The sequence below is a fragment of the Oryza brachyantha genome, chromosome 3 (assembly GCF_000231095.2).
Source record: "Oryza brachyantha chromosome 3, ObraRS2, whole genome shotgun sequence".
NCBI classification, from domain to species: Eukaryota; Viridiplantae; Streptophyta; class Magnoliopsida; order Poales; family Poaceae; genus Oryza; species Oryza brachyantha.
The window spans coordinates 15,390,933-15,401,598 of NC_023165.2; the positions used below are offsets into that span (position 1 = coordinate 15,390,933).

At 36.2% G+C, this 10,666-nt stretch overlaps 1 protein-coding gene across 1 annotated transcript; it reads left to right on the plus strand.

The window, feature by feature from the left end:
* Positions 1 to 6,249: 6,249 nt before the first annotated feature.
* LOC102704598 (uncharacterized isomerase BH0283-like) lies at positions 6,250 to 8,900 on the plus strand. The gene is made up of 6 exons (XM_006650158.3): positions 6,250 to 6,352; positions 6,440 to 6,682; positions 6,845 to 7,162; positions 7,511 to 7,672; positions 8,161 to 8,244; positions 8,362 to 8,900. Exons 1-6 carry the CDS (start codon positions 6,323 to 6,325, stop codon positions 8,467 to 8,469), a joined length of 945 nt encoding a protein of 314 aa, XP_006650221.1. The 5' UTR covers positions 6,250 to 6,322; the 3' UTR covers positions 8,470 to 8,900.
* The last annotated feature ends 1,766 nt before the right edge of the window (positions 8,901 to 10,666 follow it).

Consider the following 10,666-nt stretch of genomic DNA (forward strand, 5'->3'; position numbering starts at 1 on the left):
TCGACAAGTTGCTTAGAAATAAAAATCCTAACGTTACATGCTCACATTTGAAATTAGGGGTTGTTTGGTTGGGGGGAATTGTTACGAGGGAATGAGAGTTTAGGTGGATTGGGAGTTTAAGTCCGTAGTTTGGTTAGAGAAGAAAGGAATTTGAGAGAGTTTGGGATGAGTAATTAAGGGGTTCAACTGTCACCGATCCAATCCCTAGGGGACCCCAGGTAATTCACGAGTTTGAGGGGAAATTAAACACGCAAAGATCAATATGCCCTTATCTCTATGCCCTCAATTGATCTCATGCCATGGACCATGGGCATTTTAGTGATGTTAAACTTTCATCCCGTTCCTAATCCCAAATGCCAAATGGAGGTTTTAAACACCCCCTAATATCTTCATCTGCCATATCCATTCTAACTAAACAAGGGATAAGGATTATAAATCTAACTCCCACGACCCATCCCACCTTCAACTTCCTCCTCTAAACTTTCATTCCCCTTCCCCACTCTTGCCAAACGACGGGCCATCAGGGGATTGCTTGTAATTAGATGAAGCAGCCGAAAAATGGGTGGCGCTGATCATTCTAAATTACTGCTTCATTTCATATTACACAATGTTTTGACCCTACTTAATTTATTCATAAATTAATGTATATGTTTTTTATTTGTTTCTGGCTTTATTAGGATTCATATGCATAATAACCAAAACGTCACATAACGTGGAATAGAGATAGGATAAGGTTATACAAAATAAGCTTGTTGATTTGATGTCTGTTGCATCGGACAATCCGAGGAGGTCTACTGTCTTTTTTTGGTCTACTACGTTCTTTTGGGTTGACAGGAGACGGTACTTCTCTTATAGCTTCTGTTTATATTTATAAGTTAAAATTTAAATTTTAACTTTAATAGCTTTAAATTTAGAGTTAATTTTAGGGTTTATTTATCAAGTTTATTTTCTAGTCTTGGCGTTTGGATTGCAAAGAATGTGTTCCCAAATTATTTTTTATTTATAAATATACTGTTTGGTTTTTTAAATTAAAAAAATGCCAAACAATGCCAAACAATTACCCCAGGTTTATTCATATCAAATCTTGCAGCAAGCGCCACATTTTGTAATGATTGCTTGACTAGAAGGTTCAAAGTTCAGACGGGTTTCCTCTCTTTCCTAAAGACTTTAAGGTGATTGTTTGGGTTTTATGAAAAAAGTGGAACGCTATGTTTATAAACGGAAACTAATTTGTAAATAAAGCGCGATCTAAAAGTCAAGGGCAAATAATAAACTTTAATAAAAAAATATAAAATAAAATCTAATTTAAGGTTAAAAATTTAAATATTGGCTTATAAGTATAAGCACAAGAGAAAAGAGAAAAGATAAGTTGTTGGCACTAGTTGTCACAGTGGTTGTTTTGTCCTTTGAACCTTGCAGTTAGGATTCCTTTTCTTTCCTCGGACAAAACTTTTGAGGGCAGAGATACAAGATCTTGCATCTCGGACAAAAATTTGTCAGGAGTCAGGACAAATTCAAATTGTAAAATGAATTTTAATTGAATATATAATCAGTGGCGAATCTGCTTGGAGGAATGGGGTTCCCAGGAACCCCCTTTTAGAAAAATTTTTAGCTAAAGTTTATGAATTTTCACCGTATATTCGTTCCTCCGATCCTCAGATACCCGTGGCACCCTCTCTATTTCGCTCTAGCCTCGCCCCTATATATAATTAAATATAGAGTTTGAAGAAATTCTAATTTATCCGAAGTATTCATTAGGGAGCAGATATCAATATATATGTATAATAGCGGATCAGTTTCAGAACAATCCGTTACAGTTTAGCTAAATCAGCAAACTTTGAGGCTCTCCACTCGAGACCAGGCCACAGAGTCGTAGTTCTCAAAAAGCCCAGGACTCAGTTCTCAAAAAGTCCAGGCTAGACTCGTGTTTCTGTTCATGCGCCGTCGTGGCTCGCTTTTATAAGAGAAAGTAAACTACGTATTTATAAACGAAAAATAATTTATAAATAATTTTTTATATATGTGTTTTTAACAATAAAAAATTAAAAAATAAACTATGGTGAAAAACTCCATAATCAAAACTAAATTTAATATTCAAAATCCATATGTTGTTTTATCAACATAAGCAGAAATAAAATGATGAGATTATTGGTTTCTAGTCTACTCTCAAAAATATACTAGCTATTTAGGATGGGATTTAACCAACCCTACAACAACAAATCAGCCACCTTTTTATGCATGAGACTTTATACACGTTTGACTCTTATTTAAACATTATTAAAAATAGAAAACGTAAGTTATATTTAAAATATATTTAGTTATAAATCTAGTCACAATAAAATAAATCATAATTATATAAATTCTCTAAATAAGATGAATGATCAAATCACCAAAAAAATCAATGACGAACTACTTAATAATACAAATTAAGATACACATATATTTGACTAATCCACGAAACAGGGGCAGAGCTGTTTGTTCATAGGGGTTCCTGGGAACGCCCATCGGAAAAAAATAGCTATAGTTTATTAATTTCCAATGAATGCATCACTTCAATCTAAATTCAGGCACTCGTAACAATCTAAATCTAGTTTAAAACATTGAAAAATAAATTGGTAATATCCTCTATGTCTCGGTCTAACTCCGTCCCTACCACGAAATATACACAAGTGCTTAATGTGCACGAGGTCGGGTCTGGTTCCTCTGCAGTAATGCAAAGGAACACACTGCTTTAATGCCATCAACAGTATCGAAATACTGTAGTAAAGAACTGTTCATCACTGTAGCAAATACTATCTCATCCATCCATTTTAATCCAACGGTCATGAGATATACTAAATTCATGGTACTGTTGCTCTCTGCAGCAGCACGTCTCGTTCCCACGAGGTCAACCATGCTAGCCTATAAGAATAAACGGGTGATTGTTTTGCTTGTTAGGGAAAAATCTGAACAATATATTTGTAAATTGCAAATGAAAATAATTTATTAATAAAACTTTTATATGTAAAAGTCAAGGATAAAACATAAACTATGATAAAAAAAATTCTAAGATCTACTATAGATTTAAGGTTGATAATTTAAATTTTAACTTATAATTATAAGCAGAAACCAAAAAAAATTAGGTTGCTGGTAAGTAGCGACTGCATCTCAGGATTACTCCATCTATGGATTGATAATTGCAGGAAAAAGCCAACGAAATATTTGTAAATAAAAAATAATTTGTGACTAAAACTTTTATATACATAAAAGCTAATATTGGAAAACAAACTTCGCTGAAAAAATATAAAAACAACTCTAAAATTAAAATTAAAATTAAAATTTTGGTTTATAAGTATAAGCGGAACTGCGAAAAAGACGGGGTGTCCGTGTTTGTGTGATTCAAGGTTCATTTGCTGGGTACTCAAGAGTGTATGACTGCATTGAAAAGATGGGGTCGCATGCCTTAATTTTCTTTTTAAAAAAAGTGCAAATCAAGTTTCCTTGAAAAAATATTTGAAAAGTCATGGCTGGTACCCTCTCACTTTTTCTGAGCTCACATTCACTGCTGGTGACTCACTAGCGCCTCCTCGTTCAAAGCGAGTCACGCTTGGCGGCTAAACAACAGTTTAAAAACAATCATAATCATTAGGAGAAGCAGCATTACCACCCCGCAGATTAGCATTACAAGCCTCCGGCTGCGGTGGTCGCTATCTCGAGTCTTTTACCCCTATGCCATTAAAAAAAATTATGGTTATATACGTGCCACTAGAGAGTATGTAGATACATGTATCCCATCAACTCAAACTCTTTTTTACCTACACATCATTTTGAATGGATGATAAGTTAATGGTGTCAAATAAAGATGTAAAAAGACAATTTTGCCCTTATTATTAAATAAATGATAGAAATAAATTGAGAACAGTAAATAAATATGAAAAATCAGTTAAAAATTAGAAAATAACAGAATTATTTCTAAAGTAAGAAAATTCGTAATTAAATTATAAAATGTGTAGGAATTCAGGAAAATTAGATCTTAAATCCGAAAAATTGTAAAAAGTAAACGAAAAAATTCGTAAATAAATCCAAAAAATTCGGCAACATAAGGATAATTCAAAAAAAAAATCAAAAAATGCCTAAATAAACAGTAAATAAATATGAAAAATCAGTAAAAGTTTTAGAAAATGACAGAATTAATTTTAAATCAGGAAATAAGTTAGAAAATCCGTAATTAAATTATAAAATGTCTAGAAATTTACAAAAATTCAGAAAATTGGCTCATAATTCTAGAAAATTGTAAGAAATAAAAGAAAATTCGTAAATAAATCCAAAAATTTTGCAAAAAATCAGGATAGTTCAAAAAATTCAGAAAATACCTAAATTAATCAATAAATTATCAGAATAAATCAGTAAAATAAGAGAATAAACCAGAAAAATATGGAAATACAATAGATAAAAGCAGGTGCATGACCATTGTACACCAAAAAAAACAAGGGCGTGACCATTGCATCCATTGCAACAAGTTCATATAAAGCAACATTTAAATTAGTTCATCAGCCCACTAAGTCCACACATAAAAAGATCAACAACATTTAAAGTAGTAGTTCACACACTAAGTCCACACATAAAAAGTCCACACATGAAAAGTAGTAGTTCACTAGTTTTCGTCACACCAAACCATTTATGTCTTAAATTACATTAAAAGCAGCAGTTCCGCCACATAATTTATTCAAGCTAGAGTTTCTTCTTGCTTCTGGTATTAGAAGCTAGACTGGATGTGTTGACCACTTCAACTAGAGCCCTCCTTGGTGTACACTTCTTTATAAAAGCTTGCTTCTTCCTTAGTGTCTGCACTGTCTGCGGAGAGACTTCATAGGATGCAATGTCTTCATGAACAACTGGAGAGTGCTCAATTTAGAGAGCAAAGGGGTTATTGGATCCAATTCCAGACCTTGTGTGAAAGCAAGATAAAGAGATCGGTGAGGTTGTCATAAAGAGATCGGTGAGGTTGTAAATGACAAGATCAGCAAAAGTGAAAGATAAAGAGATCACCCATAGTCACCAGGTGAAAGATAAAGAGATCACCCATGGATATATGTTCTAGTTATTATGCATTAATCTGTCACACGAATATACATAACATAATTCATTGAATTATACATAACATAATTCATCAGGTGAACAAGAGAACAAACATGAATACCCATGTATGGACATGTTCAGCTTAAAGAAGAACAGCAGCTACATATGTCACACGAAAATAATATCATAATCATGCTCATGCTCACATTTTCACAGGTCATTTAAAACTTTCGTGGCATCGAAGCTTGCAATGCTACTATAAATCAATCAAGACAGTAGTTTTGCAATACAACTGCAGTATCAAGAAATAAAACAGCCCATATATAATCCAAATTTACAATTCTTCAGAAGATACCACTGCCACCAAGAAATTCGATATTGACCAACAAGAAAAATATCCACATATGCCATCCAGATGAATGGAAATAATTAGATATTCATACTAGTTCTTTGAGAATGACTTCAAATGAAATCTTCAAAACTTAAATTGAGGTTCTTTGTGTACGGTATTTGCTAGTATTTATCAAATTTCCATGCTCAAATGCACAAGCTAATCTGGTAAGATTCAGCAGAATAAATGCATGTCTTGATGGAGAGTTCCTAGCGGCGTTACCTGAACTTCCAATCCCTCATGAAGGTACAACAACCCCTCAGCAGCTCCCAGTGCTATCTCCAACCTGATGTCCCATGGAAGGACAGGATATGCTTTATTGAATAGATGCTCCCGAAGCCGCCCTCGCCGATCTTGAGCAGCCGGCTGAAGTCCCTGGTCGCCGCCTGAAGCTCCCGTAGCCCGAACTCCTGCAGGGAGCTCGCGCCCCTCTCCTCGTACAGCTCCGGGATGCTCCGCGCCGACGAGACCAACCCCAATGACCTGCTCCACCCCGCGGCGGGTCGTGCGGGGGTCCGGCGAGGCGGGGTCCGCCGAATCTGGGCGGTCCGACGGCGGCGTGCCGGCGGCGGCGACTAGGTTTTCTCGGGGGAGGCGGCACACGGGAGGATTCAGGAGAGAACCAGGCAGTCCGGAGAGGAAGGAAATGATTCAGGGGCAAATTAGTCATTTTCTTACGTGGTCCCACATGTCAGAGTCCACCTTCTATCAGAAGGTGGATGGAATGGCACACAAGTAAAAAGTTTATATTTTGTGGTATATAGGTAATCATCAACTTTTTTTAATGGCATATAGGTAAAGGACTCCGCTATCTCAGCTGAGCTCGTATAGTCTCCCACCCATTTGCTCTCTGCCCTCTACCTGTTCGGAGAAATGCCGAAGAGGGCCATCACATACGCCGTGGTCAGTCACCGGCGCTAGCTGTGCTTCTAGCTGGCGGAGCTGTTTAATTATATATATGATGATGAGTTCCATCTATGATCTCTGCAGGTTGATGCTTTCACAGACGAGCCGTTCAAGGGGAACACGGCTGCCGTCTGCGTCCTTGAGGACACCGGCTGGGAAGAAGAACCACTGGGTGAGCAGTGGATGCAGTCCCTTGCCGCGGAGTTCAACACCTCCATTACCGCGTTCTTGGTTCCTGCCGGCGCTGCTGATGGGGGTGCTGAAAAGTCTGATGCTGATGCTGCAAATCCCCAGTTTCATATCCGCTGGTTCACTCCTGTTCGCGAGGTACGTAGAATTGATTTAGGAACAAATTTACGGTTTATTTACATTTAAACTTTTCCTCAAATTTAAAAAACAAACATCGCTGCAGATTTTTTTTTAAACAAACCCTCATTTTCTTGTTAGTTTGTTCATACAAGTCAATTCTAAACGTTTTATGTTGTCCAGAGTGAACTTTGCGGCCATGGAACATTAGCTGCTGCGCACTACTTGATTTCATCTGGCCTTGTGAAGTCTAATGCGATAGATTTCTTGGCAAAATCTGGATTTCTAACAGCCAAGAAAGTCGTTGGCCTGAAGGAGTCCAGCACCTCAATTTCTCCACCGCAAGAAGCTTGCAGCAAGTTCTTCATTGAATTGGATTTCCCTGTCCTTCCAGTAGTAAAATGCACATCTTTGGACATGCCATCAATTCCTCAAACTTTAAATGGTGCATCCATCAGTAATGTGCTAAAAACTGTCTCTGATTCTGCTGCCGACCTCATTGTAATTTCTCTCATACTTTTCGTAGTAATGCAACCTATTACATTGAAATTTAGCTTTGTGATTGTCATAGTATGCTGAAATTACAGTGTTTAAAATATGGCAGAGGTATTATTTAGTTTTACCAGAAATGATATTTAGGTGCTTAAACATCAATTTTTGAGCATTACATTTTGTTTTATTATTGAATTTTTATTTTATTTAGATTGTTTCAATACTCATCAAGGAGCCAAGGACATACTATTATTTTCTTCCGACCTTCATGTAACTTCTGTTGTCTGTCTTAAGCAGTCTGCGAACCATAGTAATATCGGAGGATTTTGAGCAAATTAACATCGCCTAATTTTTCAGGTGGAACTTAATTCAAGTGAACAAGTTGTTAATGTCCAACCAAACATTGCTGAATTAGTCCAATGTTCTGGAAGAGGGGTTGCTGTTACAGGGCCAGCTCCTGCTGGATCTCGCTATGATTTTTTCAGTCGTTTCTTCTGCCCAAAATATGGATTGAATGAGGTAATACAAACATGAATTGTAGCATAATATGATAGCTGTTTTGGGAGCTCCCAGAAAATTTATTTTTCAGCTGACTAATCATGACAACAGTAGAATGTGATAGTGTCGTTGAATAGAACATGATATTTAACAATGCCAGTGAATCCAGCTTTTGCCTCTATTTTCTCCTGCATGTAGAGGTGGTAATGGACCCAAGTTTTTCTATACAAAATTTATGGGTTGAGGTCCAAAATAGAATGAGCTGAAATTTTCTAGGTTTTTAAGCAAAAATATTTAAGGGTTTAGTAGGGTTGTGAAAGCACTCAAGGGTCTTGGCTTATTATCACCCTGCCTGCATGCATGTGCAAGCTATAATCATTGATTTCAAATACTTAATTAGTTCTTTTGACCTTTCTTTTGGCTTAAGAAATTATATATTTGGACTGACCACAGTGTAAACTTGATCTAAAATATACTTCCTCTAATTCTCTTACTTTGCTGGTTGTTAGGATCCTGTATGTGGTAGTGTGCACTGTGCCTTGGCTCCTTACTGGGGCAAGAAGCTAGGTAAACAACTCATGACTGCCTTCATGGTAAGAAGCTTTTAGACGTAGACAAACCCTGCTAAAAATTTGAGATGATCTTATTATGGAAATTATGGCCTATTGTCATTTATTACATATATTTGTTCTTATATATGTTTTTTTCAGGCTTCCCCGAGGAGTGGAACACTGTATCTGCAATGGGATGAGGCAACGCAGAGGGTTCGAATTCGTGGAGAAGCTGTTACTATCATGGTTGGGACCATTCTAATCTAGAAGCGTTACTTCTGATTATGATGATGAACTGCAATTGAATCAACGAATAACTTTTAGCACCTTTAATCATCACTGAAGACTGAATTATGAAACCCGGGCTTAATTTATCACTACACAGCGTTATAGGGATCTAAAGTTGAAGTCAAATTATACATGAATTGACATGTCTGGTATGTGGATTACAACTGATAAATTAGATTTTATCATAAATTCAGTGCTATCCCTCAATTCTTCGTAGTTTTTTTTTATGTTGTGGTCTATGTGAAAAGAGATGTAGTCAAACACATTCCAATTTTGTTTTACACCGAGTCCAAATCCATAGTAGTATGATGTAAGTTAAATATATTACTATCAACCGTAGGCAAATTTTGCTACATAATACTCAGTTTGTGTAATTTTGGCTGATAAATATCATAAAAACCTCTCATGGCTGGAGCACTAGAGAAAATGTTCATAAACTGTTTATTTGTTGAAGGACACCATAACCCTTACTTTAATATTTTTGGTCCAATAGGGGAGGGAAACCATATTGAAATGGCGAGTTTGCACCTTAGGCCAGCACATGTTACCTGGGTTGTTCTGGTTCAGACTAGCATTAATTAGATTATCTTTGTATAATAAGAAACTAAAAAATAATTAAAAATGTAAAAATATTTATAAAAATTCTAACTAGTGAACAGATAATCTAATTCTATTACCATTGTCGAACAAGTTATGGATGCTACGAATATTAAAAGAGCGTATCCTACGACAGCCACGGAGTCATACAATGACGTCAAATTCTTGTTGCGTCAACGAATATTAAAAGAGTGTATCCTACAACAGCCACGGAGTCATACAATGACGTCAAATTCTTGTTGCGTCATGACAAAAGATCGAAGACAACGCTTTTCAAAGTTAGCAATGGATTGCTCCACCTGTTGTCTCTATTCTTTTGTCAAATTCTCCATTGTGACCAAGATCTTGGCATTGACTTTCTCCTCAGGCATATTGGTATAAAATATGTATCCCACAAGGCGTGCCAAAATCATGCTGACACAAAATCTATCTTATCTTGGGCAGCCAAAAACATGTTGATCTAATATACTAAATACATGTGAAGGCTTGGGAGATTTGCTTAGCTCTAGTGCATGTCCTAAATCTTGATGAGATATGGACGTGCTAGTCAGTTTAATTGTACAACTGACAAGATATTAATGTTACAACGATTAGCTGATAGGATGAACAATCGGCTGTTGGAGAATTGGATCGTCGAAAAGTCTAATACAAATAGACTCGAATAATTATATACAATGAAACATTTGCTACAATCGGCTAAATCAACTTATATATGATCCATATAAGCCGATGCAATACTTAAATAACTCATCGGCTAAAACCTGATGAAATATTGATTGATGTCAACTGACTTAAATAAATCTAACTTATAATCACAACCATATATAGGTCGAACCTAATCGATGCAGCATAAGGTTAATAATTGCATGATAGATTTAAGTACGCCGATATAACACCAATCAAGAGTGGTCATGCATTAAATTTAACCAAGACAGTAAAACAATCAAAGAGAAATCTAAAACATCAGATAAGATTGGTTTACCCTCCGATGAAACATTAGTATGAATCTATCGACTTAACAAGATTTTGATTTTTAACAGCAATCTAGTAGGTTGAACCTAGCCGATGCATCACAAGATTGTATATAATAGTTTGATCTCAATGAACTGATAAATTTGTCTAATGTGATGGATATAACAAATCTATCAGAAGCATTACTGTGATTGTAGAGACATATCGGCTAAGACAGAAAATCAGACCAAACTGAGACATTTCTGACTAAACCGATGCATCTCTTCACACGATGCTATGAAAGATAGAATTAAAATATCAGGTAGGCAAAACAAAAGATAGAATTAAAAGATCAAGTAGGCAAAATATACCAACCGAACCTAAGCAATCAAAGTGATCGAAGCGATATAGTCTTGAACAACACCAATGTAGACGATAGAATTGCCATGGCCGGTGGAACTTAGGGCTTACCCCTTCGCTAGAGATAGAAGATTTGAAGCCAATGCAGCCCCGCGTCAAGTGTCGAGTTCTGCTGATGGTAGAATCCTTGGAAAAAAAGGGCGACGATGTGCCAAGAGTAATTGTATTGATTTGTAAGATATGTTGCAAGGACCTCGGGTGTATATAT

Excerpts from the sequence above, each read along its gene's own strand:
- LOC102704598 (XM_006650158.3), top strand. The coding sequence starts at position 6,323 with ATGCCGAAGAGGGCCATCACATACGCCGTG. Across the intron at positions 7,163-7,510 it reads ATTCTGCTGCCGACCTCATT|GTGGAACTTAATTCAAGTGA; the intron begins GTAATTTCTCTC and ends CTAATTTTTCAG. Across the intron at positions 7,673-8,160 it reads CAAAATATGGATTGAATGAG|GATCCTGTATGTGGTAGTGT; the intron begins GTAATACAAACA and ends GCTGGTTGTTAG.